The 18,718-nt window shown below is 56.7% G+C and overlaps 2 protein-coding genes across 5 annotated transcripts in view; both read right to left on the bottom strand.

Moving 5' to 3' along the window:
* Positions 1-4,393, bottom strand: LCAT (lecithin-cholesterol acyltransferase). Its single transcript, XM_033219749.1, has 6 exons — positions 3,973-4,393; positions 3,078-3,234; positions 2,883-2,998; positions 2,695-2,790; positions 2,388-2,612; positions 1-597 (listed from the first exon to the last, which is right to left on the bottom strand). Exons 1-6 carry the CDS (start codon positions 4,124-4,126, stop codon positions 23-25), a joined length of 1,323 nt encoding a protein of 440 aa, XP_033075640.1. The 5' UTR covers positions 4,127-4,393; the 3' UTR covers positions 1-22.
* SLC12A4 (solute carrier family 12 member 4) overlaps positions 4,353-18,718 on the bottom strand; it is a 25,003-nt gene continuing 10,637 nt past the window's right edge. For 3 of the 4 annotated variants that reach the window (XM_033219746.1, XM_033219747.1, XM_033219745.1), the window contains exons 4-24: positions 17,403-17,549; positions 17,247-17,301; positions 14,378-14,508; positions 11,659-11,900; positions 11,298-11,512; positions 10,614-10,778; positions 10,436-10,534; positions 10,137-10,194; positions 9,802-9,976; positions 9,286-9,404; positions 8,096-8,194; positions 7,714-7,833; positions 7,362-7,466; positions 6,969-7,137; positions 6,471-6,666; positions 6,193-6,362; positions 5,973-6,104; positions 5,786-5,893; positions 5,391-5,575; positions 5,109-5,242; positions 4,353-4,956 (exon numbers count right to left, since the gene is read on the bottom strand). In XM_033219746.1, coding sequence (XP_033075637.1) covers positions 4,865-4,956; positions 5,109-5,242; positions 5,391-5,575; positions 5,786-5,893; positions 5,973-6,104; positions 6,193-6,362; positions 6,471-6,666; positions 6,969-7,137; positions 7,362-7,466; positions 7,714-7,833; positions 8,096-8,194; positions 9,286-9,404; positions 9,802-9,976; positions 10,137-10,194; positions 10,436-10,534; positions 10,614-10,778; positions 11,298-11,512; positions 11,659-11,900; positions 14,378-14,508; positions 17,247-17,301; positions 17,403-17,540 — 2,907 coding nt within the window. In that variant the 5' untranslated portion in view covers positions 17,541-17,549 and the 3' untranslated portion in view covers positions 4,353-4,864. Of the gene's footprint in view, positions 4,957-5,108; positions 5,243-5,390; positions 5,576-5,785; positions 5,894-5,972; positions 6,105-6,192; positions 6,363-6,470; positions 6,667-6,968; positions 7,138-7,361; positions 7,467-7,713; positions 7,834-8,095; positions 8,195-9,285; positions 9,405-9,801; positions 9,977-10,136; positions 10,195-10,435; positions 10,535-10,613; positions 10,779-11,297; positions 11,513-11,658; positions 11,901-14,377; positions 14,509-17,246; positions 17,302-17,402; positions 17,550-18,718 lie in introns of those variants that run through there. The other variant, XM_033219748.1, reaches the window with a different exon arrangement.

Here is an 18,718-nt window from a genome sequence, read left to right on the forward strand (position 1 = left end):
TTATGGCAGCAAAGGAAGGTCTTTATTCAGGAGGCGGGGGCTCTGGGCTGGCAGTCGGGGATGCAGGGGGACCCTGGCGGTAGGCACCCAGCAGGATAGCATTGATGTGCTCCAAGGTCTGGTTGCTGAAGACCATGTTGAGATGCTGTATCCCACGCAGGGGCAGCAGGTGCACAGGCTGTGGCTGGCGGCCCTGCCAGAGGCCACAGAGCTCAGTGCTGCGCGTGGCCACTGTGTCGTCACCGTCCTCATAGAGCACATCCACAGGGTCCGTGTAGGGGAAGCCGTGGTCGTAGATGTAGGTGCGGGGCGTGGGCAGGCCCACGCCATAAAGACAGTATACTTCCACGCCAGGTGCTGGGAGTCCTGCCAGGAGGTCACGTGACTGCAGCCACATGTACCAGCCTTCCTCAAAGTGCAGGTCTGCAAAGAAGCGCTGGAAGTCACGGCCTGTGTAATTGAAGCTGGGGGTGGAAATGAACACATGGTCCTCAGGCCAAGCCATGCGAGAGGGAAACATCCAGGGGGAAGTAGTCGTTATGCGCTGCTCCTCTTTCAGCTTGATGCTGGACATGATGGGGATGCCCTGGTTGTCGCCTGTGGATAGGGAGCAAGGTGGGACAGGGAGCCAGGCCTGGCTACCCCTGGCCCACAACCTGCTGAGTGTAGGCTCAGCCAGATGCTCAATCTTGCCCCCTGCTCAATCTAGACACAGACTCTAAGCCACAGGCTTGAGAAGGCCTGATATTCAATGATGCTCAGTGTCGGCTTACTCAGTGAGAAGCTGTTGGGTAGAGCTGTACGGCTTCAAAAGAAGGGCAGGGGCAGGCACCATGGCTCACTCCTGTAATCCCAACACTTTGGGAGGCTGAGGCAGGAGGATCACTTGAGGCCAGGAGTCCAAGACCAGCCTAGGCAATGCAGTGAGACCCTGTCTCTACAAAAAAAAAAAAAAAAAAAATCAGCTGGGCATACTGGAGTGCACCTCTAGTCCTTAGCTACTCAAAGGCAAAGGCAGGAAGATTGCTTGACTCTAGGATTTAAGGTTACAGTGAACTATGATCATGCCACTGCACTGTAGCCTGGGTGACAGAACGAGATCCCAGCCTAAAAATAAATAGGGCCGGGTATGTTGGCTCATGCCTGTAATCCCAGCACTTTGGGAGGCTGAGGCAGGCAGATGACTTGAGGTCAGGAGTTCGAGACCAGCCTGGCCAACATGGGGAAGCCCCGTCTCTACTAAAAATACAAAAATTAGCCAGGCATGAACCTGGGAGGCGGAGGTTGCAGTGAACGGAGATTGCACTACTGCATTCCAGCCTGGGAAACAGAGCGAGACTCCGTCTCAAAATAAATAAACAAACAAGTATTTTGTAAAAGGCCCAGCACAGTGGCTCACGCCTGTAATCCCAGCACTTTGGGAGGCTGAGGCAGGAAATCACTTAAGCTCAGGAGTTTGAGACCAGCCTGGGCAACATAGCAAGACTTTGTTTCTACTAAAAAATAAAAATAAATTAGGTGTGGTGGTGCGTGCCTATAGTCTCAGCTACCCAGGAGGCTAAGGCAGGAGAGTTGCTTGGGCCAGTGATATTGAGGCTGCGGCTATGATCATGCCACTGCACTCCAGCCTGGGCAACAGAGTGAGACCCTGTCTCAAAAAAAAAAAAAAAAAAAATGTAGGCGGGGCTTCCTGAGGACCAGGGTGTGTGGGGATGGTGGTGAGGCCCCGGATGTGTGGGGATGGCGGGGGTGCTGCTGGCTGTCTTCCCTTGGGCATGTGTCTCTCTGCTCCTTGTGTGGCTTGTGCTGCACTGGGGGCCACAGAGTTGTGCTCCAGAAAGGGGGAAACAAGATGGTGTCTGTTTGACATTTATTGGTGGTGTCTGATGAGTGTTTCTCTCTCCAGACCAGCTCCCAGGGTACAGGGGGTGGGGAGTAGGTGGTAGCTGTGTCAGTGCTGGGCCCTGGTGCCACTCCCTAGGGAAGGGCAGGCAGGGCTCCGGGGGGTCTGGCCCTAGCTCTGGCAGACCCATCCTCAGTAAAGCACATCCCTCGGCAAAGGCACTCCTGCAAGCAAGCGGAAGGCAGGCAAAGCTTGGGTAGGCAGGCTCTGGGGCTACAAGGAACAAACCTGGGGGCAGATAGCTGGGGTTCACTTTCTGTTTTCACTGCCCCTTTGCCATCACTGACACAGACTCTGGAAGGAGCCACCCTAATTGCTCAGGCCAGGGTCACTGCTCTGGAGGCCAGTGACAGCGAGCACGCCTGCCCAGGGGTGGTAGATGGCACCCCCAGAGGCCACTGTGAGCGGGAGCCGCAATGAAGGCAGGCCCAGGATCAGCTTCGTCTCACCCATCGCTGGACCTAAGTGGTCGAGGCCTTCTCACCTGAGGCCAAGACCAGCATGGGCTTGATGGAGCCGCCCCAGGGAGCCCCAAGAGAGATGAAGCCATCGATGAAGCGGTCCTTCCAGGCCTGGGGCTGGCGCAGCAGGAAATAGAGCAAGTGTAGACAGCCAAGGCTGTGGCCAATGAGGAAGACAGGCTTCCCATAGGCAGCGTGCATCTCCTCCACCAGCCCTGTGAGCTTGCGGTAGTACTCCTCCTGCTGGCCTGCAGTGGGTGGAAGGGGTCAGGGCAGTTGGGGTCCGGGGGCCTGCCCCACCCCAAGCTGGTCATCCGTAGAGACACTCACCGGGCTCCAGCCGCCAGTCATAGGGGGCGGCACGCACCGTCTCGTCCCGCACGTAGCCGTTGTTGACCAGGTTCTGCACCAGTGTGTGCAGGTACCCTGTCAGGGGAGCAGCAGCACTGGGGGCTGGGCCATGCCTGCTGTGGGCCACACCCCAGCCTGGAGCCCCAGCCCTGCCCTCTGACACAAACCTGCCAGCTTGCTGCTGTCCAGGTACTCCACAGAGTAGGTCTTGCCAAAGCCGGGGACGCGGATCTGGACACCAGGGGCGTTGGACACAAGCCCAGAGCTCCGGTTGTAGACAACCCTGCAGGGCGGGGGTGCCACTTAGCAGCCAGTAGCCAAGGGGCAGTGTGTCGGGGCTGGGGCAGAGCACATGGCTGTACCTGGTGTTATCGATCCAGCAGTCTACCCCGAGGGGTAGGAACATGTTGAGATCCAGCCAGATGGTGAAGAAGTCCTCTGTCTTGCGGTAGCACATCCAGTTCACCACATCTGGTTTATCCAGCTTGGCTTCTAGCTGATTCCCCAGGCAGCCGGGCACTGTGAGCAGCGGCCCTCACTCTGGACTCTGGATTCCCCCCATGACCCTTACCCCAGTCACCCCAGATGCTGCAGTGACCAGACCCACCCCCAGCCTCCCACACCCTCAACCCTAGGTACAAAGCACATTTACCCTCCCCTGCTCACACCCCCTCTCCCCGCTGTCCCCCCAGTAGCCAAAGCCCAGGCTTCCCTGAGGAAGGGAAGGTGCTGAGGTGCTGAGGCCAAGGCCGCTGACCCCTGCCTCTGCAGAGCAAACACCCAGCCTGGCGCTCCTTTATTGCCAAAGTCCAGGGTGGGAACAGATAGGTCTAGGGGCAGGGGGGCTGGGCTTAATAGGGGCCGGGCATGGACGGGCCTCTCCTGCTCACCGGTCCTGGGCTGGGCATCTTGTCCTTGGTGGGTGGGGGCCAAGGAAGGAGTGGTGGGGCTTGGCCCAGAGTCTGGTGTGGCTGTGGCTGACCACAGCTTGTGATGCCCCAGCCAAGACCTCAGGCACATCCTGTCCCCCACTCTGCCCCCCGGGATAGGCAACTGAGAGACACAGTGTCGGGCGGCGGGGAGAAGGGAGGTCATTCCTCTATGGGACAAGCTTTTGGCCCCTCCCCACACCAAGGCAGGTACTTACACAGAGGCTTATGCAGGGCAGAAGGGTTTTGGCCGGGTCAGCTGCCAGGGGCTGGGGCCCAGGCTCCCCAGGGTATGGCGTTTTGCATCAGGGGCCTGGTGGGGGCTTACCGAGGATGACGGGCCGTGTGTGGTTACTGAGCTCAGCCTTGGGCGTGGTGTGCGGGGGGAAGAGCACATTGAGGAGCCAGAAGGGGGCGGCAGGAGGGAGCAGCAGCCCCAGCAGCAGCGGCACCCACTGCCATGGGGAGCCGGGCAGCCCCATTCCAGCCCTGGTGCCTACTGCCAGAGGAAGCAGCACTGGGCTGGCCTTATCTGGTGTGGGAGTGGGAGGGGCCCTAGGGTCAGTGGGAGGGACGGCCTGGCCAGTGGGGGTTGTGGCCAGAGATTGCCGGAAAGGGGCACAGCCTCAGGGAGCCGGCTCTGGGCCTGGGTTCAGTTCCGCCTTCTTCTCTTGGCGCCAGGGGAAACAGAGCCGGGGCAGCAGGAGGCCCAGAAGTACACAATGTTTTATTGAAAAAGTCAGGCCTCAGCTCGGCTGTCTCCATTCGGCTCAGCTTGGTGGGGGGCCCTGCCCATAGCTGACTGAGCCAGATCTTCCTGCAGGCAGCTGGGCTGGACTCCCTCCCTGGCTACCCTTCCCTTCGTCTCTGATGGTGACATCCAAATAATAAATATGCAATAAATAGTGCTCCTGGACTGGGCTGGGCCAGCTGCCCTCAAACCCCACTCGGCCCCAACCAGTCTTCTCTGGCCAGGATGGGCCTACTGGGGTGCTAGACAGTAAAGTCCCCAAACCTCCCACGGTCCCACAAGACCTGGGATCCATCTCCATTTTGAGGCCCAGGCCTGGTTTCCAAGGAGACCTAGCAAAGCTGGGTCCAGGACAGGGCCAGGCAAGCAGGGCTGGCAAGTGGGTGCTGGGAAGAGGCTGTTACCCCAGACCACAGCTTGTGATGTCCTGGCCAAGACCTCGACTCCAGGCCACAAGATGACACTGGGCTCAGGAGTAGATGGTGATGACTTCACGGCCACCACCGCGCACCAACAGCACCCGCTCAAGGCCCTCGGTCAGTACCTCGAGGAACTCCATGTCTGCAGGGCCTCAAGTCAAGGAGGCAGCAACAGAATCAATGGGTAACCAGGGCCACCTGGGCCACACCCACCCGGGGGCCTGGGAGAGGAGCCGCTGGCCTGACCTCCCACGCTGCCCACCTCCCAGTTGCTGCCCCTCCACAAAGGGATCCAGTTCTCGTCGCCCTCGCTGTTCTTGGGTGGGCCAGGCATGTTTAGGAGAACCAGGCGGGCGTCGTGGGAGCGCGTGACAATGACTTCATTGAGCTTCACAGCAGTGTGCATGCGTCGCACGTTGGACTGGTCCCTACATGTAGTGTAGCCAATCACAGGTCACCATGAGCCATCCTGCAAGGAGGGTCCCCACCCCTGGTCCACCTAACACCACTTGTCTGCCCCACCCCACCTCCACCCCTAGATTCCAGCGCCACTGGGTCTGTTTTTGCTGCACTCACGGCTTAATATGCACCAGCTCCCGGAAATTGTCAGGGGCATGGCTGGGGTCCCAGGTCTCAGTCAGGTACTTGTCCCTGGTCCATGTCATCTGGATCTTGTCAGCCCCCACTGCAGACTCATCTTCCTCGTCCGAGTACAGGCTCTCCAGCCGCAGGGCTGAGTGCCGATCCTTGACCAGCTGGGCCTGGGGACAATCGCAGGAGGTAGCCTTGGTCCCATAGGAAAAGGGGGACGGGGCCTGTCTGGCCCAACGTGACCACCCTGCCTCCGGGAAATGAGCACTGGCTTGGGTAGGGCTGCGGTGAGTCGTTCTGATTCCTCCACACCCACCGACGCGGTCTCCAAAGGCCTGACCCTGCCGCCCGCCCTGGCCTGAACCACAAAGGGCACTGACTTCTCGCTCCCGCTCAGTCTTGGTCAGTCTCATCTGCCGCAGCATCTGCGACCGCTGCTCCATCATCAGCGTCCGCTCGTAGGTGTATGCAGAGATGTCACTGTTATGCTGGGGAGAGGGTAGGCCGTGAGGACCCAGCTGCATGGGACGTGGTATCCACGGGACCGGGGCAGGACAGGGGGCTCACCATCTCCACCACCTCCACCTCGGCCTCAAGGCGCAGATGGTACAGGAAGACGGCCAGGTCCTTCTTCATCTGGATGCTATTATCATCCATCTGGGCCACTGTGAAGATGCGCATCCGGCACTTCCTCCAGACCTGAGGCAAGGGACCGGGTGGGCCATTTGGTCACAGCCGCTCCTCCGAGGGCCCAGCCCCTCTCACCTGCACCCACCCCCCAGCCCACCTTATGCTGGCGCAGCAGGAAGGGCAGAAGCATAAGCATGCCACCGTCGTGCACGATCCACCACACGTCTATGTGGCCCTCCAGGTAGCGCTCGTGGTTGCTGGGGTAGAAGGCGATGTTCTTGGGCACGAGCAGGGCCAGGTGGGCAGCCGTAGTGCAGCGCACGGTGTCTGGGGAGAAGGAGCACGGCTGACCACCAGCCTGTGGCCCTCCGACCGCTGCCACCTCACTTCACCCCTGCCCACCAGGCTCAGCCCAGGCCCCAGGACCTCACACACCAATGAAGGTCTTCCAGGCACGGGGGTCCTCGCTCTGTCGCCAGCCGTAGGGCCAGCCCAGCACCACGGAGTTATGCCGCATGCCGCCCAGGCCACAGGACTGGATGAGGTGGGCCAGCCCCTCCCGCACCTTGCTGGCCACCACCACCTGGCAGAAACCCTTCACCTTCTCAATCTCCATCATGTTCTTGATGGTCTGTGTGGAACACACCCAGGGCCAACGGGAAGCCATCAGCTTCCCGCCTCTGGGCTCCCTCCCAACGCCCCTTGGGAACAAAATGACTTTGGGGTGGAGGAGGGCCTGGGGGCAACAAGCTGCCTACCCGGGGGCCAAGTTTTCAAGATGGGACTGGCGGCCCCCGCTTGTGCCAGCTATCAGGTGGCAGCAGTGCTGGCTGCCTGGCTGGTCACACTCGCCAAGATTGGGCCCTTCCCCTCCGTCAGCTGCAGCCCAGACTCCTGTAGTCTAGCTCAGCTCTCAGCCCTTGAAGCAGGTACCTGCTCGGCGGCCTGGGCCTCGCCATAGCTCTCCAAGAAGCTCCCCTGGATGACAGAACCAACAATGGTCAGGCCCTTGCCGGCCTTGAGCTGGGAGGCGAAGGTGAGGAGCCGTGGGTACTTCACGTGCAGGTCCTCGTCCAGCTTCAGCAGCACCAGCAGCTGTGGCCTGCAGTGGCCGGGTGGGGGAGCCTGAGACCAGGGCCGGCCATTCCAGGGAGCCCCTCCTCTTCTTCCCTTCTTGGGTGATGGTCCCTGCGGGTTTGGGTAGCATGGCCCAGGAGGGTGCCCCTAGCAGCCCCAGGATGGGGAGCTGACACCTCTCGACCCTCTGACCCCAACAGCGACCCCTGAGAACCTCTGCGCCCTGGCCAGGGTCTGGTGGGAACTCACCGCCAGTTCTTGGTATGAGGAGGCCCCTCCTCCAGCCGCAACAGCGCGTAGCGGGCGGCGCTCAGGGACAGGCCTCGGATCCCATCACCCCACTCCTTCTCAGCCCTGCAGATTCCACCACAGCTGGTGAGCCCCTGGTGCTGCCCAGGGGGTTCTGTCTATGTGGATGCGAGGTGGAGGGGTTCTGCCCCTCAAGACCACCTCGAGTTCTGAGTTACAGTCCCCAGTCTTGGCACCCATGGTGGCCCAGCTCCCCGCCCACCCCAACGTCAGAGCACCCTGCCTGTTCGGCCGGGCCCCCGCAGGGCTGTGCAGGCTGCCGGCAGAGGCCAGGTGGCAGGTGCTCACTCACCCTTGGTACTCGATGTATTTGTAGATCATGCCGGCGATGAGCATGGCCACCAGGGCATAGTACCAGGAGGAGACAAACATAAGGGCCAGGCAGAGGCTCATGCCCAGGAAGGACAGTGCCCTGGGCCAGAGAGGAGGACAGAGTCAGGGCAGGACCAGGAGGGCCCCCGGCCACAGCCTGGCCCATGCCCTGGCGGCCCTGTCAAGTCCCAGGTGGGTGGTCAGGTCACTGGGTGGGAGACCCAGGTCTAGTTCCTCCCCAGCCCCATAATCTCCCTCCCCACAGTGTTTCATCAAGACCTACCTACCCGGGAAGCCCAGGCCTCATCCAGAATGAAGCTCCTGGCCTCCCCAGGGCCTCCCGTGTCAGAGGCGTGGCTCACCAGTGATAGTACTTGAACCGGGGCCGCCAGTTGGGGGTCCTCAGGAGTGTCTGCACTGCACAGGCCAGGTTCACGAACAGGTAGCACATCAGAAAGAACCTGTGGCACGGGGGACAGTTGGTGAAGAGCGGCCTCCTCGGCAGCCGGGGGCCTGACCTCAGGCTGGGACTGGCCCTGCCCTGCATGGCTTGGCCAGATCTTCTCAACCTCATTGCTGTCACTTTCATGGCCTGAGGTGATGAGACTACTGTGGAGGAGTCCTTGGAGATTGCAGAGGATGGGCAAGGGTTCGCCAGCGGAGGAGGTAGGAAAGGGAGTAACGGGGCAGAGCTGGAGGGTGGTACGGGGCAGTAGGAAGAGCTCAGTGCCTGGAGACTCTAGGCCACATTCAGGCCTCTGGCCTGGGTGACCAGCTGGATGAGGGGCTGCCAAGCATGAAGGGGAGGATGCAAGATGAGCCGGACCATTTGAATGCACCCAGTCAGAGACACTTAAGAGTCACTGTGGTGGGTGTGGGAGTCCCAGGCATGGGCAGGGCTGGCTGCATCAGCCCTCCGGGAAGGCAGCCGAGGACGGGAGCACAGGAAGGAAGGAGGCAGGTGGATCATCTGATGTCAGGAATTTGACACCAGCCTGGTCAAGATGGTAAAACCTCATCTCTACTAAAAATACAAAAAATTAGCTGGGCGTGGTGGTGCATGTCTGTAATCCTAGCTACTCAGGAGGCCGAGGCAGGAGAATCGCTTGAACCCAGGAGGCGGAGGTTGCAGTGAGCCAAGATCATGCCATTGCACTCCAGCCTGGGTGACAGAGTGAGACTCCGTCTCAAAACAAAACAAAACAAAACAAAAAAACAACAACAGACGGAAGGGGCAGCAGTGGCTTCAGGGAGGCATGAGGGACGTGGTTGTTGCCCTGTCCAGGGAAGAGGTCTGCCGGCCACCTGCTTTGGGGGCTCTCTCAGGGAGGTGTGGACCTGTTGGTCAGGGTCAGGGTTTATAGCTTTGGCATAGGTGCCAGGCTTGCTTCTAAATGCAGCGGTGGGCTGAGCCCTGCCAGGCCACATCTCTCCATGCAGCCTGCCACATCTCCCAGCTGCGCCCCCAACACCAGACACAGCCACGGGGAGGTGCTGGGGTTCAGGGACCCTTTCCCAGAACATCCCCCTGCCCTGCCCAGCCCCAGCTCACATGGATAGGATGGGGGCCACCATGTCGAGGGAGGCGATGAGGATGCCCAGCTCAGCGATGAGTGCTGTCAGGAGGAGTGCCCATGTGGGTTCACCATTCACCTTCCCATGGCCAAATACCTGTGTGCACCAGGAAGGAAGCTGGTCCTGTCACCCCCCTTCCACACCTTGGGCCCCAGACCTCAGCCTGGCCTCCCTCATCCCCAGGGCCCTCCTTGGGGGCTCAGGCCGCCTCTGTGCCTATCCCTGTGGGTGTCACCAGTCTCCCTGACTCCACCTCGCCAGGCCCCTCTCCTTTGGATGAGCCCTAAACAGGCCATGAAGATTCTGGGTCCAGGCAGCTCCAGGCCCAGGGCAGTGTCAGCCCAGGGCACTTCTCAGTAGCTCCTCATGGATGGCCGCCTGGCCCCGGGGCTACTGAGGACAGGACACACTGCATCTGTGTCCCCTATCTCTCTCCCCAGCTGGGCGAGGGCCTGGGAGCAGCCAGGCCATGGGGGAGTACAGAAGGGCTCACCCGGAGGAAGGGGATGATGTTGTCCTTGGCAATGGCCTGCAATAGGCGCGGTGCCCCCGTGAGGCTCTGGAGGCCAGCGCCGCATGTTGAAAAGAAGGAGCCGATGACGATGACCCAGGGTGAAGGCCAGGCCAGTGTGCCCACCACCAAGTTCCTGCTGACGCCATCGCCATACCTGCAGGGGCCACCAGAGTGAGGGATGTCAGGGGTCCAGAAGGACGACACAGACCACCAAAGGTAGCCAGCAGCCTGAGGACCACCCACAGGGTTGGGGGCTGGTGTGAAGGCCGGCCAAAGCCCAGCCGCTGCTACAAAGAGGGGCCCAGCTCACTCACTTGTCCCGGAGAACCACACCCTCGATGCAGGCGCCAAAGAGAACCACACTGCTGAAGTCTGTGGTGGCGTCAAGGAAAACTCGGCCTCCGCCACCCTACTGTCCCTGAACAGGACCATGTGCCCCCACCCCAGCCAGACCGCAAGGACTGGGAGTATCATGGTGTGTATGTGTGTGTGTGCATGAGAAGGGGAGCTATCTATGAGTGTGTGGGGTGTATGTGCATGTGAGCTGGTGACGTGCACAGGCCAAGCGCCTCCCGTCCTCTGCCCAACCTGCCCCAGGCCTGGGAAAGGATACACACGAGGGAAGTTGTAATGATGGCCAGAATGGTCCCCACGGGGATGGACTTCTGGGCATCACGGAGGTCCCCAGAGCGGTTTGAGCCAGCCATGATGCCTCCAAAAACAGATGAGACTCCCTCAGGGGCTCCCCGGGATTGGGGACAGGGATGGGTGGGTAGGCAGGCGGGGCTCACCTGTCACAGAAGGGAAGAAGATGCCGACCAGCACGGTGAATGATGTGGCGATGTCGGCCACCACGTACAGGGGCAGGCTCTCTTTCAGGCTCGGGGCATCTGCAGAGGGCAGCCCATGCTTCTCCACGATGTCACCCTTCTCCAGGTAGGCGCTCCACAGGTTTTCTGCAGGGGTAGCTGTGTCACCACCACAGCCGCCCCCCACTACCCCAGGTGGTTTGGGGCAGCCTAGCCAGAGGCTGCAGATGCAGGGCAGTTTTGGGGACTCAAGAGACAGCTTCAGCACAATGACTGCAGTGTCAGCCACAGGGCTACCCTGACCACAGGGAAGGAGCTGCTCGGCTAGAAGTCAACAGACAAAGGTGGCTGAACCACCATCACCCAGAGCCCCCCACTGCCCACCTCACACAAAGGCCTTTATGGATCCTGTGGGAACATCCCCAGGCAGTGTCAGGGGCTGGTGGCTAGGGAAGACAGGCTGCTGCAGGCCTTGGATGCTGGCCAGACAGGCTTCACTCACTCCAAACTCGGCTGCCAGGAGCCAGGCTGGGAGGACACTGCTGGGCTGGGAAGGCGGCCAGTCCTGCCCCCATTCCCAAGCTGGCCGCACAAGGACAGCTCTGTGCTCTGCACCCCTGCTCAGCCTGTGGGTTCAAGAGCAGGAGGATGGGAGGGAGGACCCACCCTGGAGCACACCAGCAGCTGCCCCGGGGATGCCAGGGATCTCGGTCACATTGTTGAGCAGGAAGTAGGGGTCACAGGAGTCGGTGGTAAGGTTGGGGCTGTGGCAGAAGAAACTCCATAGCCGGGTGGCCACTGTCTCATTGTCCACTACAGCTGTCTTGGCACAGATGTCAAACTGGTCCCGGGACAGGGTCCTGTTGCCCAGCATGCATACCCTGTGAGGGACAGAAGCATTGGCACCTGCTCAGCCCGAGGCCCCTGCTTGTGCTCACCTTGCAGTCTCTGGGATCTAGGGCATCAAAGGCTGGCTACATGAGAGGGATGTCCATGCAATGCCCAGATAAATTCCTGGGTTACTTACGGAAACACGGGAGGGTCAAATATAGACTTGATGCCCCCAGCATAGATGGAGAGGATGGAGATGATCACACAGGCCAGGAAGAGCGAAGCAAATTTGTTCACATACTTGACCCCCACAAACACCACCAGGGTCATAAAGGTCAGGAAAATGGTCCCATACACACGCATATTGTTCAAAGTGGCATTCGACGTGTCATGAGCGCCCAATGGGTAAAAAATGGCAGCTGGTGGGGCAATGTAGGTCTGAAACAAGAATATGGATAAGGAGGGTTTTATCTTCTTATTTGGAAAGTGAAACTTGTCATTTTGGTTTTCTTTTTAAGAGTACCTAAAAGAGGCTGGGCGCAGTGGCTCAGGCCTGTAATCCCAGGACTTTGGGAGGCCGAGGTAGGGGGATCACTTGAGGTCAGGAATTCATGACTAGCCTGGCTAACATGGGGAAACCCCATCTCTACTAAAAATACAAAAATTAGTCGGGCGTGGTGGCACATGCCTGTAATCCCAGCTACTGGAGGCTGAGGCAGAAGAATCACCTGAATCCAGGAAGCAGAGGCTGCAGTGAGCAGAGATCACACCACTGCACTCCAGCCTGGGTGACAGAGGGAGACTCCATCTCAAAAAAATAAAAAACAGGCCAGCGCTGTGGTTCACGTCTATAATCCCAGCACTTTGGGAGGCTGAGGCAGTGGATCACTTGAGGTCAGGAGTTCGAGACCAGCCTGGCCAATATGGTGAAACCCCATCTCTACTAAAAATACAAAAATTAGTGGTGCACTTTGGGAGGCCGAGACGGGCGGATCACGAGGTCAGGAGATCGAGACCATCCTGGCTAACACGGTGAAACCCCGTCTCTACTAAAATATACAAAAAATTAGCCGGGCGAGATGGCGGGCGCCTGTAGTCCCAGCTACTCGGGAGGCTGAGGCGAGAGAATGGCATAAACCCGGGAGGCGGAGCTTGCAGTGAGCTGAGATCCGGCCACTGCACTCCAGCCTGGGCGACAGAGCGAGACTCCGTCTCAAAAAAAAAAAAAAACAAAAAAAAAAATTAGTGGTGCAAAAACTGGTGGTAGTAGTGCACGCCTGTAATCCCAGCTATTCCGGAGGCTGAGGCAGGAGAATCACTTCAGTCTCAGAGGCGATGGTTGCAGTGAGTAGAGATCACGCCACTGCACTCCAGTCTGGCTGACAAAGTAAGACCTTGTCTCAAAAAAACAAATGAATAGGCCGGGCGCAATGGCTCACGCCTGTAATCTCAGCACTCTGAGAGGCCGAGGCGGGAGGATTGCCTGAACTCAAGAGTTCGAGACAATCCCAGGCAACTTGGTGAAACCTCATCTCTACTAAAACACAAAAAATTAGCTGGGCATGGTGGCGTGAGCCTGTAATCCCAGCTACTCAGGAGGCTGAGGCAGGAGAATCGCTTGAACCCAGGCGGTGGAAATTGCAGTGAGCTGTGATCACGCCACTGCACTCCAGCTTAAGCGACAGAGTGAGACTCCGTCTCAAAATAAATAAATTAATTAATTAATTTAAAAAATAAAAAATAAGAGTACCTAAAAGAAGCCAGTCACAAAAGGCCACATATTGTATGATTCTGTTTATATGAAATGTCCAGAATAAGCAAATCCCAAAGCAGAAAGCAGATTCCTGGTTGCCAGTGCTGGCGGGGAATGGAGAGTAACTGCTAAGGGGGTTTCTGGGGATGATGAAAATGTTCTAGAATTGACTGCGCAACTCTGTGAATATACTATAAAACATTGAATTGTACACTTCCAGTGGTATGTAAATTGGCATGGGAATTGCATGGTATGTAAATTATATGTTAATAAAGCTATTATGTAAAAACAAGCAAACAAAAAGGATCCGAACATAGATGCCAACCTGAATCACTAAATAGCCAAAGTAGAACAGTTTGAGCAAGAAAATAAATAATGATAGTATTGGATTACAACCCAAAGAATAAAGTAAATATCCAGAAGTCCATTCAGATATAATGACATGGCTGAATACATAAATAGGAGAAGGGACAAATCCCACATAACGAATGTAGAAAGGATATAAAAAATGAAAACAAACCAAAGCCCCCCAAAATCAGAAGGTGCAGGGTCCATGCTGCAGGTAGAGGACCTGGAGGCAAAAGCAGCCAGGCAGTCCCTCTAGGTACCTCCTACCCTCTGGATCCCCAGGGGCGGGCACCTGTCACCCCATGCCTCCCGCAGCTCCTTGCCTCTTCTCCCACTGCTGCGGCAGTTAATTGGGGAATGAGAAGCTGAGGCTGACAGAGCTCCCATGGGGCTCATGGAGCGGGCACCAACCTCCAGCAGGGTCCTGTGGCTGCTTATCCTGATTGAAGGACAAGCAGAAGGTGGATCTGAAGTGCCCTGGCACAGAGCCCCAGGGGACACAGAGCTAGCCAGAGCCCACACAAGCCCAGAAGGAAGCCTGCCTCACCACCAAGATCTGTCACTGAGCTAAATACAACAGTTCCTGGAACTCTTGCCATGGCTGCCATGGTGCCCAGGTGGACGGAACATCCACGGCCGAGGTGAAGGCGGCCAGGCCTCTTTCTTGCCTGACCCAAACTGGCATGGAAGTGAAAGAAAAACCAGCCTGAGCAAAGGTCTTTGTCTCTCGAAGAGGCTTTCTACTTTATAATGCCCAGGTGGTGGCTAGAGGTGTGGGGATGAACGGCCTGGAACTTCTGTTTGCCTGACTCACCAGCAAGATCTCGATGGCCCCCAGGATGTACATGGCTGCTGCAAATGTCGTTCCCAGGTAGAAGCACAGGCCCACAGCACCTCCAAATTCTGGCCCCAGTGAACGAGAGATCATGAAATAGGAGCCCCCAGCTGCAGCAGAGAAATGAAAATGTGCACAGGTCAAGGCTGGTTCTTCTTCAAGGGGTCTCCCTGTCACAAGCCTGCACAACCACGCGGAAGGACAGGGACTGCTTTTCCCATTTATGGATGAGTAGAGGGGCTGGGAAACCTACCCAAGGCTGCATGGTGGGTAAGCATCCAGGCTGGCATTCAATCCTATCCCCATCTGATTTGAATGTCCAGCATGGAACATGGAAATGACTGCTTTGTGGGAGCAGCTCTAGTCTGCAGCAGTGGCTGAGTGGCCACTGTCCTCCAATGTCCTGTGCACAGCCCCCAGCCTCTTCTGGCTGGGTGTGTCGCATCTCAGCCCACCTCACCCTCCTGAGGCCTGTGCCTTTGTTAGTCTGACCCCTCCAGACCAGGACAGGGACTGTGTCTTATCCAGTCTTTTGGCCTAAGGCCCAGCACAGGGCCTGCCACCAGGTGAGTGTCCACAGCTTCTGCCCTGAATCTGTGCTTCTACCAAAGTCTAACACCCTTGCAAGACTCAGAGAGTCATGACTAGGCCCCAGGGTGACAAGCACAGGGGGACAAGTCATCTCATGTTGCTGGTTGTATCTGCTGCTGAGACAATGTCTCTTGTGAAAATCTGGAAACAGGGATCAAGAAATTCTTTCAGAGTCAATCTGGCTGGGTGTGGTGGCTCATGCCTGTAATCCCAGCATTTTGGGAGGCTGAGGTGAGTGGATTGCTTGAGCTCAGGGTTCCAGACCAGTCTGGGCAACATGCAAGACCCCGTCTCTACTAAAAAAAGGAAATTATAAAAAATATACATTTAAAAAAAAAGGCTGGGCGCGGTGGCCCACGTCTGTAATCCCAGCACTTTGGGAGGCCGAGGTAGGCAGATGACTTGAGGTCAGGAGTTTGAGACCAGCCTGGCCAACATGGTGAAACCCCGTCTCTACTAAAAATACAAAAATTAGCAGAGCATGGTGGCACATGCCTGTAATCCCAGCTACTCGGGAGGCTGAGGTAGGAGAATCACTTGAACCTAGGAGGCGGAGGTTGCAGTGAGCTGAGATTGTGCCACTGCACTCCAGCCTGGGCAACAGAGACTGCATCTCAAAAAAAATACTAAAATAGGCCAGGCGCGGTGGCTCAAGCCTGTAATCCCAGCACTTTGGGAGGCTGAGACAGGCGGATCACGAGGTCAGGAGATTGAGACCATCCTGGCTAACACGGTGAAACCCCGTCTCTACTAAAAAAATACAAAAAACTAGCCGGGCGAGGTGGTGGGTGCCTGTAGTCCCAGCTACTCGGGAGGCTGAGGCAGGAGAATGGCGTAAACCCAGGAGGCGGAGCTTGCAGTGAGCTGAGATCCGGCCACTGCGCTCCAGCCTGGGCCACAGAGCAGACTCCGTCTCAAAAAAAAAAAAAAAAAAAAAACTAAAATAAATAAATGAAAAGTCAATCTTTTTCATGCTGTAATCCACCTCCAGGGCCCTCTTCTAAGGGAACTGCTGGGGCATGAACAAAGATTCATGTTCAAGGATGTTCATGACAACAATGTATACAATGATGAAAAAGTGGAACCCACAGGCAGGAGAATAATCACATTAATTAGGTTATGTGGTGTACCACGGAGAGTCCTGTTTTCAAAAAATCATTTTCGGCAGAGTGCAGTGGCTCACACCTGTAATCACAGCACTTTGAGAGGCGGAGGTGGGTGGATCAGTTAAGGTCAGGAGTTCGAAGCCATCCTGGCCAACATGGTGAAACCTCGTCTCTACTAAAAATACAAAAATGTGGTAGTCGCCTGTAATCCCAGCTACTCAGGAGGCTGAGGCATGAGAATCACTTAGAATTGCTTAAACCTGGAAAGTGGAGGTTGCAGTGGTCTGAGATCATGCCACTGCACTCCAGCCTGGGTAATAAAGCAAGACTCTGTCTCAAAAAACACACCAAAAAACCAAAATCAAAAAACCATTCTCAACACTTGGGAAACACACACACGTACACATGTAAACACATACACATAAATGCATAGCTATATAAACACACATATACTTTTGGGAAATATATATAATTTATATAAATAGAGTGTACATGTGCGATACTTCATAAGACCCTAAGACCTATATATATAGTAATGATCTCGGGATGGTGGGATTATTCGTGCTTTTACTTTTCCATTCTACACTTTTCTGCACTTTTTTATTTTTATTTTTTTGAGATGAAGCCTTGCTCTGTCACCCAAGCTGGTGCAATCTTGGCTCACTGCAACCTCCGCCTCCCGGGTTCAAGCAATTCTCTGCCTCAGCCTCCCAAGTAGCTGGGATTACAGCCACCCACCACCATGCCTGGCTAATTTTGGTATTATTAGTAGAAATGGTATTTCACCATCTTGGCCAGGCTGGTCTTGAACTCCTGACATCGTAATGCACCCGCCTTGGCCTCCCGAAGTGCTGGGATTACAGGCGTGAGCCACCGCACCCGGCCTTTTCTGCACTTTCAAACCTTCTTACAGTAAACATACATTGTCCTTTTTTTTTTTGGTATTGCTTTTACATTAACAAAAACCACAATGGCACTCTCCAGCTCTGTCAAGCAGTAAAGCTTCTACGTGGGCATTGTCCTGGCATCAGGGATTGGGAGCCCACTACAGAACTGTTGGGGCAGGGGTGTGCTATGGGGGTTCCCAGGTAGGTCAAGGCACATTCTGGGCCCTTTTCTCTTCCACCAGGCCTTGAGTGGCGCTCACCGACCTGGAACAACACCGTTGGTGGCAATGGCGCTCATGGAGATGGCCGTCAGCAGGGTCTGTGGGAAGGAGGGCCTGGGTGAGCAGCTCAGCTGGGTGGGCTCTGTGGTGGCAGCCATGGCCCACGCCCAGCCCACCCCTGCCACGCCAGGACACTCACACAGCAGCAGCAGATGAGCACGATGAGGAGAGCCTGTAGCACACCAGCCGTGCCCACCATCCAGGTCAGCCGCAGGAATAGGATAACCCCGAAGATATTCTGCAGGCAGGGCAGGTACACCCCCATGAGGGTGCCCATGCTGGGCGCCTGTACGAACACGAAGGGAGGGGGCAAGTAGAGCATCAGAGGGATGCACCATGGAGGGTCAGCCCTAGTCACTCAGCAGGCCCCCTTCCCCGGTGGGGCCCCGGGGAACACAGCAGGTAGGGGTGACAGCTAGGATGTCTCTATTAACTTTCATATAGGAAGACAGTTGAGTCTGGGAAGGTGTAAAACCTGATTCTTTTTAAAAACCCACATTGAGCTTTAGAACCTTAACTCTCTCTCAAGGTACTGCCTCCTTCCCTTCCTCAATCCTGTTAAACTTCTAGAAAGAGGGGTTTGTCTCAGATCTCCACCTTCTCACCCAGTAGGCCGTAAGTCACCCAAGGCAAAGTCCCAGAAGTCATCCCTGGCCCTACCTCTCCTCAACCCCCAACTCCAGTCCTGGTAGACACTAACTCCTACCCAGTCTGTCTCCCTGCTGCCCTGAGATCCGCCTGCCTTGTCCCAGCCTTAGTCCCTTGAACCGCAGGCACCTGGGTGGTATCCTCCTGAGCCTGTCAACCTCTCCACATTCCAGCCCACTCTGCTGCTACAATAGGTCTCTGAAAGCAAGTCTAATCTCATCACCCATGCTGAAAACCTTCTGTGTTGTCTTGTAATCCAGTGTGCAGTCCAACTCCTTGGCTTGGGCCACCAGACATGTCCCATCACCTCTCTTGTTAGCCCCAGCCCCTGACCACATGGGTCCCTCAGATTCTCCGAACCCGAGAATGTGCTGGACTCTGCCTGGGAGAGTCGGCCCTGCCTCACGGCCTGGCAAACTCCTCTTCAGTGAAACTGTTACCTCCCCCAGGAAGATGTCCCCAGGTTGCCTTAGGTGGAGCTGGTCCTCCCTCTCACAGTCCTTCGGCATCTGATACTCCCTATCACAGTAGTCACTACAGGTCATGGTAACAGAATGTACTTGTATGTTTTGTGACCATATTAGGGCAGGCTTGGCTTGTTTATGGTTCTGTCACCAGCAGGCCCTGCAGGTACCCAAAAGGTGCTTCTGAACCCAGTGAGTGGTGTTTTGGAAGCCCCTGGGACATCCTGTTGGGAAAATCCTACAGAGAAAGTGCTCAGGCTTTAGGGCAGGTGAGGAAGATCTAATATGCAAATCCAGGCAGGCTTTCTCAATTTAGGGCAGAGTAGGGGCCAGCCAGGAGGCC

Source organism: Trachypithecus francoisi, unplaced genomic scaffold (genome assembly GCF_009764315.1).
Source record: "Trachypithecus francoisi isolate TF-2019V2 unplaced genomic scaffold, Tfra_2.0 Lachesis_group10, whole genome shotgun sequence".
NCBI classification, from domain to species: domain Eukaryota; kingdom Metazoa; phylum Chordata; class Mammalia; order Primates; family Cercopithecidae; genus Trachypithecus; species Trachypithecus francoisi.

Bases quoted from the DNA above. Each gene is read 5' to 3' on its own strand.
- LCAT (XM_033219749.1), bottom strand. From the start codon at position 4,126: ATGGGGCTGCCCGGCTCCCCATGGCAGTGGGTGCCGCTGCTGCTGGGG. The intron at 2,999-3,077 runs GTACAGCCATGT...CCCGCCCTGCAG, and splicing joins TGCTGGATCGATAACACCAG to GGTTGTCTACAACCGGAGCT. The intron at 2,613-2,694 runs GTGAGTGTCTCT...CACCCACTGCAG, and splicing joins TGACTGGCGGCTGGAGCCCG to GCCAGCAGGAGGAGTACTAC.